Raw genomic sequence first — 16450 nt, 5'->3', positions numbered from 1 at the left:
AATTATAAACGTTTTTTTAAGGGGGGGGGGTGGTCATTTTGAACACATGCTCCCCTCAAAGGTATGTATGCACTGCCCTGCTCCGACATGTAGAATAAGGAATCACGCCGGCTCTATTCGTGGAATTTCTATCTGCAACGTTCAGGACGTTTTGCAACGGAATGTGGCCAAGATACCTCTACCTTGTATAACGGCGACGCGTCTGTGGTGATGGGAGGGAGGTTATAAATAGCGAGTTGGTGATCAACTTTGTTGTTTGAGCACATAGCTAACGGTCCATAGAGGCAAGGATAGAAACACCTGCGAAACTTATTTTTTGTTTGTTTCAACGATGAACCGAATTATTCTCAGCATTTTCGCAGTTGGCCTGTGTTTTTCAGTTGGTAAGAAACAATTGCTTGTCTCATTTAGGTATCATTTTGATACCTAAAACAATCTTCGATATGTGTGTAATGAATTGTTTAGACTAAACGATATTCGACAATCCTTTTCATCATTCGAAGCTAACCTGTATTTTCTTGTTACATGATAGTTTGTCATATCAATAGGTTAACTTTACAGCCAATTAGAAAACGTGGATGTCTTAAGAAACCAGATTCAGATCTTTTGCCCAATTATTGGCAAAATAACTGGTCTGATTGGTCAAAAGACCAATTACTAGTGAAAAAATATCTGAAAATCAGCCCAATTGTTTGCATTTGAAAGTTCGGATCCTCGTATCATAGAAAGATCGGAAAAGGGGCAAAAAATAAGTAAWTGTACTAGTTTATCTGAAAAGCTCAAAATATATAACAGTATTATGAAATTCTATCTGCTGTTATTTGTCCATGTTATAATGCTAACTGAAAATGCTGCTTGTGTGTGTGATATATTTTTTAGTCTTTATAATTGTATGTTAATTTAAAGTATAATAAGAAAGAGCTCGGATTCTTCCATAAACTGGTTACAATAAAATAATGTTCAACAGCTTTTGGAACAGTTTTAATCATCCTTCATTGAAGTGATGGTAATGAAATGGCCTTTATTTGAGTCTTCAATTGACATCAATGAAACATTTGAGATTAATATCTGAAACTGATTTAATCATATGTCTTAGCTAAGTAGTGATTATTGTTGGCACGATGCCGCTTCTAGAAATTGTAACATTGTAGCTACTAGCCCAAGCCATTGTTCATGACTCTCAGTTAAATCACACTTAAGTCATTGGAGTAAGGAGTCTATTGTGGCAGTCAGTGCCGTTTATGATGAGAGAGGACGATTTATTTTTTAATGAGCATGACCTTCATATATTACAGCATGTTGGATGACTGTCATTCATTTTCCTTTCACCCAGTTCAATTTAACATCGATAGGTCTAGGCTACTACATTTWKCCTAAACCTATCATGAGGTTGCTACAACCTAGCCTATGAAAAGTTTACAACGTAGGAGCACACAGGTCGAGAGAAATTCTTGGACAGAGTGATTCTTGCCTGTATCTAGTTTATCTAGGGCACGGATATGTCAGAGTCAAGGCCCGCGGGCCACATCCGGCCCGCGAGAAGGTTTTTACCGCCCCTGGTGATTATGTATTTATTATTAGAACCGGCCCGCAGACCGCAGCAAGCCGGCAGCCCGCAGATCTTTTACACGCACCAATACTACATTTCCCACAATGCAACGGTGACGCACCGAGCAAGGCTGCTTCATTTCAATATTATTGGCACAGCAGTCGTCACATCACAGTAAAATTAACTTTCAGATACCCATCAAAATGGCAAAACGGAAGTGACACTGAGAACCGGGGTTTCAAACAAGGTGGGAGTCGGAGTATATGTTCACGGAGGTAGCTGGAAAACCTGTGTGTCTTCTGTGTGGAGAAAGTGTGGCGTACTGAAAGAGTATAATCTGAGACGACATTATGAAACGAAACACGCGGACAAAAACAAGAATATGGACATGGAACAAAGGCTACAAAAGGCAGAGGAATTAAACGAGGCCTCAAATCTCGACAGGCTCTGTTCAAAAAAGCCAAATCACAAGGCCAGGCTGCTGTCAAGGCCAGTTTTATTTTGGCAGAAGAGATCGCTAAATCAGCCCGGCCATTTACGGAGGGGGATTTCATCAAAAACTGCATGATTAAAGTTTGTGACGAAGTTTGCCCAGAAAAAAGGCAACTCTTTTTAAATGTGAGTCTGAGCAGAAACACCAGCCGAGAGAAGTAGACCAGTTGTCCATCAATCTAAAAGAGCAGCTTGTGAAAAAGGGAAAAGATTTCATTGCATATTCCTTGGCTGTGGATGAGAGCACCGACATTTCTGACATTGCCCAGTTGTCAATTTTCATCCGCGGAGTGACTCCAGCCTAAGCGTGACAGAGGAGTTTTTGCTTTACGTCCTATGCATGGCACAACTACGGCATGATTTGTATGAAGATGTTCAAATGTGTAAATGAGATGGAGCTGCCTTGGAAAAAACTCGTGGGTGACAACCGACGGAGCACCTGCGATGTGTGGACACAGAGCGGACTGTGGCGAAGATACGGAGAAAAGATGCAAGAGGAAACAACGCGACAGGTAGCTGACAGTATTCAATGTATCATACACCAGAAGCGTTGTCCGGAGCCTTGAGAATAATGAGCATGTAATGAGCATCATCACCGCGCACAGTTAACTTATACAGAGCCAAAGGTTTGACAACCGCGCCAATTCAAGGCATTTCTGACGGAGTAGAAACGAAGCGATGGTATTGCCTTATCACACAGAGGTGCGATGGCTAAGCCAGGGGAAGGTGCTTCAAAGATGTTCGAGCTTCGTGAGGAGATTGTCTGTTCTTGGACAGCAAGAAGGAAAGAACAACACAACTCCGAGACGAAATGGTTTCTGTGTGAAATGGCTTTTCTGTGTACATTACGAGTCATCTGAATGCAATGAACTTGCAGCTGCAGGGTCGGGATCATGTCATCTCTGAATGTACAGTACAGTGAAAGGCATTTAAAACCAAACTGACTCTGTGGGAGACGCAGATGCGGGAAGAAAAATTTGAGCCACTTTCCCAGCTGCCAGACCATGAAAGAGAAGCTCCTACCAGTGCGTTCCCGAGCGCACAGTTGGCTGATAAAATAGGTATGCTTGCCGCTGACTTTCGACGCCGATTTGCTGACTTTGAAGCACAAAAAGCAGGTTGACGCTCGGAACCCATTTGCTGTTGACGTGGAAAGCTCACACCCAAACCTCCAAATGAGTTGATTGACCTCCAATGCAATGATGCACTGAGGGCAAAATATGCGGCAGTGGGTGCTGCGGAGTTCGCCCGTTTCCTCCCCGACACAATGCCCCAGCTGCGCATCCAGGCTGCTCAAACGTTGTCTATGTTTGGCAGCACATACCTGTGTGAACAAACTGTTTTCTTTGATGAACCTGAACAAAACATCACACAGAAGTCGACTTACTGCTGAACACCTCCACTCAATTCTGAAGATTTCCTCAGCCAGAGCCTTACCCCGAACATTGATGAACTTGTGGAAAAGATGGGAACCACCAAAGTATCACCCTCAACCTCAAACAAGTGAACATTACTGTGCAATCAACAAATTTAGAGTTTTTACCAGTTCAAGTTAAAAGTTAAAGTTTAATATTTGTTTTCACTGCATGTTACTTCTCCTTAAACAAAGTGTTGTTTTTTGATTAATAGATTTTTGCACTTTATTTTATTGTATTTCAATCCAATTATATTTTAAAAATATTTCAGTTGAGTGGATGATGAGAAAATTGCTATTATTGTTTTTTTCTTTGAAGTAAATTTAGCCCACTTTTCTAAAAATAGAAAATATAGGCTACTGATGGTGCCTTGAATACCGGTTTCTTTCATTTAATGTTCATGATGGGATTTTTATTATAAAAGGAAATTTGTCTTTTGTGTCTGTTGAAAATTAAAGATTACTGACAGAGCATAAGAAAATATTGCTTTTAATTATATATCTATTGATATAATGATTGTTAGGTTTTCAGAGGTTCATTAAGGTTTCACTAGACTATATGCGTCATTTAAAAATTTTTCAATGAACATTCGAACAGTCGCCCTCGGCTTGTAGCTAAAATTTTTTATTTGGCCTCCGTCCATTTGAGCTGTTGACAACCCCTTGATCTGAAGGGTGTAATCATTAGTCCAACAGTTGCAAACGAGTTTCTATTGGATAAATTCCGTTTAAAAAAAAGTTTAGTTTCCGTTGAAGAAACATTTTAACAGGATCGGCGAAATGTATACACACCTAATCACGCATAAACACAGTTCACTTTGATTGTAGCCACGTATCCATTGTAGTCTCAATGCACTCTACTCTCACCTTTCCCCTTCGTTTGTGGACTTCAATGAACAACACATCAGCTGTATGTGACCTAGCAAAAAACTTTTCCAAGCCAAACCATGTCATAACTGCTACACACAGCCTACATCGTTGTCCCCTTATTAGCTAAAGTAATGTCCTAGTCAACATAGCTAATAGAACTAACACATTAGTAAACCCACTACAATCATGCAGTAATGTGCCTTTGTAGTCAGTAAGCAGTTAGCAAATGASATACCCAAATCTAACTGCCTGTAGCTCAGGACCTGAAGCAAGAATATGCACATTCTTGATTCCATTTGAAAGGAAACACTTTGAAGTTAGTGTAAATGTGAAATTAAATGTAGGAGAATATAACACATTAGGATCTGGTAAAAGACAATAAAGGAAAAAACATGTGTTCATTTCTTCATCTTTGAAATGCAAGCGAAGGGTCAATGTATTATTCCAGGTTAGGCYCCATTTTGATATTTTGCCACTAGATGGCAGCAGTGTATGTGCACATTTTTAGCCTGAACCAATGCATTTCTGTTCAAAATGTTGTATCAAGTCTGCCCAAACGTGCCTAATTGATACATTTTCAATTTCATAACTGTGCGCACTCCTCAAACAATAGCATGGTATTCTTTCACTGTATTAGCTACTGTAAATTGGACAGTGCAGTTAGATTAAGAAGATTTTAAGCTTTCTGCCCATATCAGATATGTCTGGGAAATGTTCTTGTTACTTACAACCTCATGCTAATCACATTAGCCTACGTTAGCTCAACCGTCCCATGGGGGGACAACTAGCTAGCTGCATTTGCTAGCTAAGTGGAACTTTTTTTTTCAATTTTGAAGAAATTAATTTATTGAAACTTTTCTTTCTGAGTCAACTACTCAACACATTTTATGCACATCAGTGATAGCTAGCTGTAGCTTATGCTTTCAGTACTAGATTAATTATCTGATCCTTTGATTGGGTGGACATGTCAGTTCATGCTGCAAGAGCTCTGATAAGTTGGAGTACGTCCTCCGGAAGTTGTCATAATTGCTGTGTAAGTCTATGGAAGAGGGTGAGAACCAAGAGCTTCCTAGATTTTGTATTGAAGTCAATGTACCAAGAGGAGGACGGAAGCTAGCTGTCCTCCGGCAACACCATTGTGCTACCCTACAGCATGCTGTTGAGGCTACTGTAGACCATTGCAAAAGTGTTTTAATCAATTATTTGGTGACGTGAATATATTTTGTATAGTTTTATTGAGTTATCCTTTTTAGATGCGTTTTACAATTATGAAATTCGATTAGGATGGTCCTCRCCTTCCTCCACTCTTATGTACAGAATAATTTTGTTAAAAAGGGACTGCCTTGAATAAACAATGAATCCCTTTGAAAACAGCCTGTGACATCTGAGTCACAATTATGTTCGTGTCAAAATTGACTCAAAGTGTAAATGGAATAACTTTGGTCGTAGTCAATCTTGTCTAAAACACAGTTTGGAACATCTATCACACCGGGTAAATTTAAGGTTTGGTTTTGATTTATTTATGTCCATCTGCCCACTAACATGGGTGCAGTGAGTTGCTCTTCATCCAATAACATAGTGAGACAGACTTGCCTGGCAGCTCTGTTTACATAAGACCACACTTCACACATTTTTTWAACTTGAGAAATACTGCACCGAACACCTTAGGTGTGGAATTGCGCCACTAAACATCCTCGGTCAAAACTACAATTAGATTGTTTATCTTAAATTAWTTATTGGGATTTTGAGGAAGTTAAATAGCTTTCCTACAGTGCCTACAGGGGGGCAAACATCAATAACCAAACAAGATATTGGTCAGGAAGACTGAAATCAATTATTTTTCTTTTTCTAATGAGCAACAGAACCCATGTGCCAATCAGCCTGTTCAGTGGCTCTTAAGAGCACCAACGCTTGGTCTGAACATTAATACGTATCACTTGTGATTTGATTTTGGAAGCATAAGGACCTTTCAAATTAGCGATCATTTTCAAAAACAAAACGTTAAATTGATTCACACCTTTTTTATAGGGTTAGTGTTCCCACACTGCCATATCTCCATGTTACAGTGTGTGTTTACAGAAGACTGAGGGACCACCTGTACTAATGAGCTATCTAGCATGTTCCCGAACACCTGTGTGTAAAGGATGAAAGCTGCCAGAAKAATGTCACTGAAAAATACTGTTGGCTGCTACTGTTACGGTTAAAATTGTGTACAGTAAGTTTATTTTGCATTTGTGAAATTATTTGGATGTGATATGAAACTAAAGGGCTTTATGTTTCTAGAACCTTATCGCAATTGAGAATCGATTCGGTTTAAATMGAGTTTTTGGCTYCCAGAGCCAGRCTACCTCTGAAAATAACATGAGGTCCTTGGATCTTAAGGAGTCAGGACCGTCAGGAGTAACGGTACCATTAGGCTCCTTAAGAGTACATCTTGGGCTAATGTAAACCTGGGATGACAGTACATAACTGTCACTCCACCACATCCACAACGTATGATACCACTACACAACAATATTAGTGAACGTGTGCTATGGCCCGTATGCGTGTCTTTTCAGTCCCCACTGTTTCATAAAGTGTGGAGAAAAAATATATAATAATCTGCTTCTACTGCTTGCATCAGTTACCTGATGTGGAATAGAGTTCCATGTAATACTGTGCGCCTCCCATAGTCTGTTCTGGACTTGTGGATTGTGAAGAGACCTCTGGCATGTCTTGTGGGGTATGCATGTGTGTCCGAGCTGTGTGCTTGTAGTTTAAACAGACAGCTCGGTACATTCAGCTTGTCAACACCTCTAACAAAAACAAGCTGTGATGAAGTCAATCTCTCCTCCACTTTGAGCCATGAGCTTGACATGCATATCATTAATGCTAGCTCTCCATGTACATTTAAGGGCCAGCCGCACTGCCCTGTTCTGAACCAGTTGCAATTTTTCAAAGTCCCTCTTTGTGGCACCTGACCACACGACAGTAGTCCAGGTGTGACAAACTAGGGCTTGTAGGACCTGCCTTGTTGACRGTGTTGTCAAGAAGGCAGAGCAGCGCTTTATGGACAGACTTCTCCACATGTTAGTGTAACCGATGTGAAATGGCTAGCTAGTTAGCGGTGGTGSMCACTAATAGCGTWTCAATCGGTGACGTCACTCGCTCTGAGACCTTGAAGTAGTTGTTCCCTTTGCTCTGCAAGGGCCGCGGCTTTTGTGGCTCAATGGGTAACGATGCTTCGTGGGTGTCAGTTGTTGATGTGTGCAGAGGGTCCCTGGTTCGAGCCCAGGTAGGGGCGAGGAGAGGGACTGAAGCTATACTGTTACATTAGCTACTGTTGTATCWTGTTTTGACCATGATAGTTTACAATCCAGGGTCACTCCAAGCAGTTTAATCTCAATTTGCTCAAATGCCACATTATGAATTACAATATTTAGTTGAGGTTTAGTGAATGTCCCAAATACAATGCTTTAAGTTGATTAATATTTAGGACTAATGTATTCCTTGCCACCCACTCTAAAGTTAAATAATGCAGTCGCTGTAGTAGCTGACGTATACAGTGTTTATTTTTATTTTTATTTAACCTTTAACTAGGCAAGTCAGTTAAGAACAAATTCTTATTTACAATGACGGCCTACCAGAAGGCTGCCTACGGGGGCTGGGATTAAAAATTATACACTACCATTAAAGTTTGGGGTCACTTAGAAATGTCATTGTTTTTTAAATACATTTAAAAAATTGTCCGTTTTTAAAATATCATTGATCACAAATACAGTGTAGACGTTGTAAATGACTATCGTAGCTGGAAACGGCAGGTTTAATGGAATATCTACATAGGCATTTAGAGGCCCATTATCAGACACATCACTCCTGTGTTCCAATGTCACGTTGTTAGCTAATCCAAGTTTATCATTTTAAAAGGCTAATTGATCTTTAGAAAAGTCTTCTGCAATTATGTTAGCACAGCTGAAAACTGTTGTTCTGATTTTAAAGAAGCAATAAAACTGTCCTTCTTTAGACTAGGTGAGTATCTGGAGCATCAGCATTTGTGGGTTCTATTACAGGCTCAAAATGTCCAGAAACAAAACTTTCTTCTGAAACTCCAGCTACAATAGTCATATACAACATTAACAATGTCTACACTGCATTTCTGATCAAGAGATGATATTTTAATGGACAAAGAAATAGCTTTTTCTTTTCAAATAACAACATTTTTAAGTGACCCCAAACTTTTGTGTGTAGGACAAAACACACCACAAGGGACAACACTACATAAAGAGACCTAAGACAACAACATAGCAAGGCAGCAACACATGGTAGCAGCACAAAACATGGTACAAACATTGGGCACAGACAACAGCACAAAGGGCAAGAAGGTTGAGTCATCTGAAAAGGAAGGGGCCTAAACAGCTGCCCTGGGGAATTCCTGATTCTACCTGGATTATGTTGGAGAGGCTTCCATTTAAAGAACACCCTCTGTTCTTTTTAGACATAACTCTATCCACAATATAGCAGGGGGTGTAAAGCTATAACAAGACTTTCCGGCAGCAGACTATGATCGATAATGTCAAAAGCCACACAAAACAGCCCCGACAATCGTTTTATAATTTTCTCTCAGCCAATCAGTCATTTGTGTAAGTGCTGTGCTTGTTGAATGTCCTTCCCTATAATCGTGATGAGTGTCAATTTATTTACATTAAAATAGCGTATCTGGTCAAACACAATTTTTTCCAAAAGTTTTCTAAGGGTTGATAACGGGCTGATTGGTTGGCTATTTGAGCCAGTAAAAGGGGCTTTACTATTCTTGGGTAGCGGAAATTATTTTACTTCTCTCCAGGCCTGAAGGCYCACACTTTCTAGTAGGCTTAGATTGAAGATATGGCAAATAGGAGTGGCAATATCGCCRGCTATTATCCTCAGTAATTTTCCATCCAAGTTATCAGACCCTGGTGGCTTGTAGTATATTCTAATCTTACTACACTTGCACACACTGTACATAGATTTTCTATTGTGTTATTGACTCTACGTTTCTTTATCCCATGTGTAACTCTGTTGTTTTTGTCGCTTTGCTTTATTTTGGCCAGGTCGCAGTTGWAAATGAGAACTTATTTTCAACTGGCCRTCCTGGTGAAATAWAATGCATTTTAAAAATCCCTCCGGTAAAGAATAACATGTATCATGTACTCGCCTAGATTGCGCGTCAGAACCTGTCCACATTATGCATCTGATTTTTACAGGCTTGCCGTTTTTATGTATTACCTTAATTCTGCTAAGCAAGCCTTTGTACCATCTCAGGTTTCAAACCACACCCTTACGATAGGATTTTCTGCAGTCATCTACCTTGACTGAGTTCTTCCTGGATTGTGAATATGTAAGAATCAAAATGACACACACAATTTCTGGCCTCATTTCTCATGATTTATACCAAATATTTTCAGAACATGATTTGATACATTTGCATAGGTTCCCCTAAAAAAATGTTGGTGAAACTGAGCCAAAAGAGTAAGCCAGCAACATTACATTCTCATACGGTCTTAGTGTTGTTKAGTGTAATACTCTGGGGTGTATTCACTAGGAACCAAATGGGAGGGTCCTACCTGAATTTGTGCAATAGAAACTCATCTTGGAAATGTTGATACCTTTATCTGAATCCCACAGTTCTTACCTTTCTAACAGTACTAAGGATGTGTTTGTAGGACTTTTGTAAAACTGAAATGTACTTTGAGGGCAGTAGACAATATGTATAGTTTAGAAAATGCCACCAGATGGCGCCAGAGTTTAAGAGGTTAAGCCTTTCAGGGACATGGAGTAGAACTAGTGTGCATTGCTGACACCCTCAAGGTAAAACATTTTACTTGACAACTGCATTGTCACGGGAATTATGGTACACTATGTATACACAAAAGTATGTGGATACCCCTTGAAATTAGTGGATTTGGCTATTTTAGCCACACCATTGCAGACAGGTGTATAAAATCAATCACACAGCCACACAATCTCCATAGACAAACYTTGGCAGTAGAATGGCCTTACTGAAGAGCTCTGTGACTTAACCTGGCACCATCGTAGGATGCCATCTTAAACTAAAGTTTGGTGGCGGAGGAATAATGGTCTGTGGCTGTTTTTTATGGTTTGGGCTAGGCCCCTTAGTTCCAGTGAATGGAATTTATTAACYCTACAGCATACAATGACATTCTTGACGATTCTGTGCTTCCAACTTTGGCAACAGTTCGGGGAAGGTCCTTTCCCGTTTCAGCATGACAATGCCCCTGTGCACAAAGCGAGGTCCATTAAGAAAWGTTGAGATTGGTGTGGAAGAACTTGACTGGCCTGCAGAGCCCTGACCCCAACCCCATCGAACACCTTTGGGATGAATTTGAACGCCAACTGTAAGCCAGGCCTAATCACCCAACATCAGTGCTCGACCTCACTAATGCTCTTGTGGCTGAATGGAAGCAAGTCCAGCAGCAATGTTCCAACATTTAGTGCAAAGCCCTTTCCAGAAGAGTAGATTTTTTAAGATGGCATTTTGTCTCTTTTCACAGAATGTTGCTTGCGTCCAGTGGTGGAAAAAGTACCCAGTTATCATACTGTAATTTTCCTCAAGTAATAGAAAATAACTCGTGACAGTCACCAGTAAAATACTACTTGAGTAAAAGTATTTGGTTTTAAATCTACATAAGTATCAAAAGTAAATGTTATTGCTAAAGTATAAATCATTTCAAATCCTTTTTTGAAGCAAACCAGACAGCAAGGGGCACACCAACACACAGATGTAATTTACAAACAAAGCATGTGTCTTTAGTGAGTCCACCAGATCAGAGGCAGTAGGGATGACCAGGGATGTTCCCTTAAGTGCGTGACTGGACCATTTCTCTCCTGCTAAGCATTCAATATGTAATATACTTTTGGGTGTCAGGGATCATGTATGGAATAAAAAGTAAAGTAAGTTTTCAAATATAAATGAAGTACAGATACCCCAAAAATACAACTTAGTACTTTACACCACTGCTTGTGTAAAACTCTTTACAGAACATAAACAACACCCGACAATATACAAAAACATAAATAGGGCTGAGGACTGTACAGGGGACTATACAACTGATTATCAAGGCTGTTTTTGTTGGCTTGGTAGTTCTAATGGAACCCATGCAATACTGCATAGTAGTTTAGGAGTTTTCTTTCAGGTGGGGGAATTTTAAGATGCTTGAATGTTGCTACAGGCCAATAAAATTCCCCATGATGACTTTCGTGACATGGTAATCTTGTGTATTTATCAGTCTGCCTTACACTTTGTCCATGTAATAATAATWCCCCTTATGTGGTATAACACAAACCATATTGTTTCTAATAATGTATGTCCTAAACATATATAGTATGTCCAGTCTACCTTAAAGCATAACATTTTGACAGTCATAGGCCACATCATTGTGTGAGTTGTATGAGCAACTGTTTATTCGTACTCAATGGTCACTGTCCTCTTAAAAGGCAACGATGGTGGAGACAATTATTAAGAGGTTGCTTGTGTGGTGAACATTCCCCCTAATCCCCATGACGACAAATATAGAATCAGACAATGACCATTATGGTGCCTCGGTCAGTTCCCATATGACTCATCYCYTCTCCCCATGCRCTTGCGTGCCCGAACAAGGCMTGTGCGCTCATCCTTAACACCCTCATTGCGTCGGTAAATTACCTGTTGTGGCAGGAGTYCAGCCAACTGTGTAAGCCTAGCGGCAGTTCTGTTTGCGCTACCTGACTGTCACCTGTTTGTGTGAGGCGGTGACCGATTGGTGGAGCGATGGGAGAGACTGGGCAACGGGTTTGACCGGATTTGTGAAGAGGATCATTTCAAGGCGCGGCCCCAAGACTGACAGAAAAACATTCATGTCATGACTCATGTACGTTATGTAGGCCCGTACGTTACTATGCACAGTATGGCAACCTTGTTTGGTGTGCTTTCAGGAGCTGAGCCTGTAGGTTGTTGTATGTACTGGTATGGTAGGGGAATTAGCATTCTCATTGAAGACTATTGTTTTCACTCATGGGGACGGTTTCCCGGACACTTAAGTCTAGTCTTGAACTAAAAAGCGTGGTCAAAATAGCTTTAGTCCAGGACTAAGCTTGATTTGTGTCTGGGAAACCGTCACTTAGGCTGKGTTTACACAGGCAGTCCAACTCTGCTCTTTAGAACAATTGTCAAAAGAGCTGCTCTGATTGGTCAGAAGACCAATAAGTGGAAAAAATAACAGAAATTGGCGGCTTTTGTAAATGCAGCCTCTGCATTTTGGTCAAAGCATTGAGTGGGAAGGTTTTTGACAAGTGGAAGTTTACTTGTGCGCTTACATCTGTCCTGTCTGCATTCTCTGGGTATTCCCTCAAGGATGTCCTTGTCGGAAAGACACCTTATTTCATATTTGAACCTAAAGAATGGAATTCAAACAATGATTGAATGATCAGATCACATGGGAACAAGATGTTTTAATACACCGAGTGGCTTTAATAAAGTTGGATAAAAGCTGAATCAATGTCTGGAAGGTWACATAATGATACTTTGTCATGTAGTGTATCAAAGACCGTGGACACCTGCTCGTCGAACATCTCATTRCAAAACCATGGGCATAAATATGGAGTTCCCTTCACTGGAACTAAGGGGCCAAGCCCGAACAATGAAAAGCATCCCCAGGTCATTATTCCTCCCCCCACCAAACTTTACAGTTGGCACTATGCATTGGGGCAGATGGTTCTCCTGCCAAACCCAGATTTGTCCATCGGCCTGCCAGATGGTGAAGCGTGATTCATCACTCCAGAGAATGCGATTCCACTCCTCCAGAGTCCAATGGCGCCAAGCTTTACACCACTCCAACTGACGCTTGGCACTGCGCATGGTGATCTTCAGGTTTGTGTACGGCTGCTCGACCATGGAAACCAATTACATGAAGRCCCCGACTAACAGTTCTTGTGCTGACGTTGCGTCCAGAGTCAATTTGGAACTCAGTAGTGAGTGTTGAACCCGAGGACAGACAATTGTTTTACGCACTACGTGCTTCAGCACTTGGGGTTCCCATTCTGTGAGCTTGTGGCCTACCACTTCGCGGCTMWTGTTAATTGCCCCTAGACGTTTCCACTTCAKAATAACAGCACTTCCATTTGACAGGGGCAGCTGTAGCAGGGCAGAAATATGACGAACTGACTTGTGAAGGTGGCATCCTATGACAGTGCTACATTAAGTCACTGAGCTCTTCAGTAAGGCCATTCTACTGCCAATGTTTGTCTATGGAGATTGCATGGCTGTGTGCTCACTTTCATACACCCGTCAGCAATGGGTGTGGATGAAATGGCCGAATCCACTAATTTGAAGGTGTACGCGTACTCTTGTGTGTATATATTGTGTGGAACATGACACCCAAGCAGTTGAGTCATTTGGTTGGATTTTGGGGATCCACCCGCATTCAATGGAAGTTAGGTGTGTTTTTTTTTTAAATCAGGAGTAGCACTTTCTTTGATTGGGTGTGACCGAAACCAGTGTTTGGGGGGGGTGCAGGCTTCTGTAAAAGCATGGTGCTTTTACAACCTTTCTAAGCAACCCAATGTTCCTTGGCTCAATCAAAAATTGCTTAAATTATTTTTTTCCCCACCAGACATTGATAATTGAAGGCCACACCATGTTTTCCCGCTTCATGGAAAGGCCTACATTTTGTAGGTGACATGCGCACACTGGCATATACGTACGCTGTTTWATTTACTGGCCCAGTCATGGGATGAGTTTGTCACACACGACTTGATGGACAGGTTTTGAACTCCTAAGGTACTGCGTGTGTGTCCGGGAGGGTTATTTGAATAAGTCAACTTGCTCAGGGACTTGCAACTAATTGGTTGAATTTATGGTTGTTGCGGTCATTCATTTCATTCTGTTTCTGGCAGACCATTCCTCCTCTGCCCCCTAAAACCACTAAACTTCTTTTTTATAAAGTAGGGTAGTTCCCTGACCCGATTTGGCTCTGTTTTTGGAGTGGCGTTTACTGGGAAGCAGCCATTTTGTCTGTCCCCATCAAGAGCTACACACAAAGCATCAGCCTTTGTTTTGAGTAMTGAACAAATATTCAAACAACCTTGCCCTTCTATGACTAACCATAATGGTACCTACGCAGGTTGGGCCCTTCATCCACTGAAGTGAACAAAACCGGGGAGAGTCAACGGCTAAAACGTTGCGTTTGGCCCATCCCATGTTAAGAGACTGTCTCAATGATGTAGGATTGCATCAACACGCATTAGGTCGAGGGGCTTATCTACAAGGTTTACTTGAACATGATAATTTGTAGAATGGCATGGTCATTTATTGCTTTGTTTTTATTTATCTTGCTTTCTCATCCCAGGCCAGGCTCTGCAGTGCTACGAATGTCAAATCTGCCTCCTCAAGACCAAAGTCACCTGCAAGGCCGAGGAGCAATGTTTCAGCGGTGTCGGAAAAGCAGGTAAGGACCCAAGGACTGGCTGACACGGGTCATAGATGTCTTACATTGTAATCATTTAGCAGACGCTCTTATCCAGTGCGACTTAGTGCGTTCCAACTCCGGTAGATAAACAACCATATATAGCAGTCATTGCAAGTACGAACTTTCCTCAATAAGCAGCTTACAGTATCAGCAAAATTGGTAAAAGACAAGTGAGTTTGTGCTACAAAGACCAGTACAACAGTAAGGTTTATTTTTTACACCTTTTAAAGAGCCTTTGTCCTCTTCAGAAGCCAACAAGGAAGGAAGACAACCTGCTACCATCCCTTTGCAGATGCTAAAATTTCACTTGTCAGCATTCTGCCTTGGGGCAAAAAGCTTAAGGAAAACCACTTACGATTCTTAGTTTGTTGAATTACGTGCCGCTTGGCACGACGATGCCCAAGTAAATAAGTTAAGAGGCACCACATTATTTCTGTCTTTTCATCCACAGCTAAGGTTTTGGACATCAAGACAAAAGGCTGCCTGAAAATGGACAAGTGCAACATGGTGACTGATACCAAGATCCCTTACATGTCCAACACCACAGTCTACAGCGTAAACAGGACCTGCTGTAGCACGGACCTGTGTAACGCTGCCCCGGGCCTGCCCCGGATGCGCTTCCTGCACCTGGCCCTCGCCACCACCTTCGTGACCAAAGTCCTGGTGTAATGGGGGGAAGCCCTCTGGCCTACACGTATGCATATACAGAGGTTGATACGCATGTAGGTTGACGGTTCACACACACGCCAACATTAGCAGTAATCTGTCCATGTATAGAWGTCCTGCATTATCTTATATAATTTAGGCCAAGGAGGAAACATTTGTTAGTGTATCATATACCATCTAAACTTCAATTATTTCTACCCACATTTTTTTTGTCCTTGATGCCTCTGTAAATCTCTCAATTTYTTTTATTGCTCACTTGGAAATGAAGTCAGATTAGCTTTTTTCCCTGACCCTCATTCCGTTGCACTTACACACCAGGGAAAACATTKAATTAAATGGAATGCTCTAGATTCTAGAATGCTCATATACAATAGGCAAGTTTATCAACTTAATTGAGCAGATGTTTTCTGGCACTTTAGTAGGATGAAGCGCTTCAGTCATTATACTGTATAACCAATGAATGTGGATACTGACAGATTCATTCATCATCAATAGGGAGCTCCGCTAACAAAGACAATCTTTACCATCTTTGGTGTTGGTTATACCGGCTTGTACAGTAGGTGTTATGGGTGATGGACTGCATGTATAACCATTCAGTGTTGTCCCAATTGCCATGCTCTATTATACAGTATGTCTTCTGACGCCACAGGCCATCAGCTTGAATGAGGCCAACGTATACATTTCAAGGGTTAAGTACATGCCATTTCAGTCAATGTTAATTTCAGATGAATGCTAATTTCAAACAACTATTTCAATTTGATGTTCACTGTTAATGAGACGATTTATCCAGCCACTTGGTGTTGGGGAGCTCCACTGATCACCCAAATGAATAATGCAATTGCTCTATGACCATGTTTCCCCCATTCATGAGCTACATGATGARCTAGACCAAAGGAGGGCTAGTTGCTAAACTAGTCTCTCTCCCTAGAAAGGGCAAGCAATGTGGTTAATCTTGTTTTGACCGGGAACTGTATTTTT

The 16450-nt window shown here is 41.1% G+C and overlaps 1 protein-coding gene across 1 annotated transcript; it reads left to right on the top strand.

The window, feature by feature from the left end:
• The first annotated feature begins 242 nt into the window (after positions 1 to 242).
• LOC111955968 (sperm acrosome membrane-associated protein 4-like) lies at positions 243 to 16017 on the top strand. Its single transcript, XM_023976360.2, has 3 exons — positions 243 to 383; positions 14687 to 14785; positions 15258 to 16017. The coding sequence occupies exons 1-3, from the start codon at positions 332 to 334 to the stop codon at positions 15473 to 15475; spliced, it is 369 nt and encodes a 122-aa protein (XP_023832128.1). The 5' UTR covers positions 243 to 331; the 3' UTR covers positions 15476 to 16017.
• The last annotated feature ends 433 nt before the right edge of the window (positions 16018 to 16450 follow it).

Source organism: Salvelinus sp. IW2-2015, linkage group LG31 (assembly GCF_002910315.2).
Source record: "Salvelinus sp. IW2-2015 linkage group LG31, ASM291031v2, whole genome shotgun sequence".
In the NCBI taxonomy this organism is placed as follows: domain Eukaryota; kingdom Metazoa; phylum Chordata; class Actinopteri; order Salmoniformes; family Salmonidae; genus Salvelinus; species Salvelinus sp. IW2-2015.
The sequence above is the reverse complement of the archived record's forward strand: the minus strand, read 5'-3'. Positions and strand labels throughout refer to the sequence as shown.

Coding starts and splice junctions, on each gene's coding strand:
- LOC111955968 (XM_023976360.2), top strand. CDS start 332: ATGAACCGAATTATTCTCAGCATTTTCGCAGTTGGCCTGTGTTTTTCA. Junction 384..14,686: donor TGGCCTGTGTTTTTCAGTTG/GTAAGAAACAAT, acceptor TTCTCATCCCAG/GCCAGGCTCTGCAGTGCTAC. Junction 14,786..15,257: donor CAGCGGTGTCGGAAAAGCAG/GTAAGGACCCAA, acceptor TTTCATCCACAG/CTAAGGTTTTGGACATCAAG.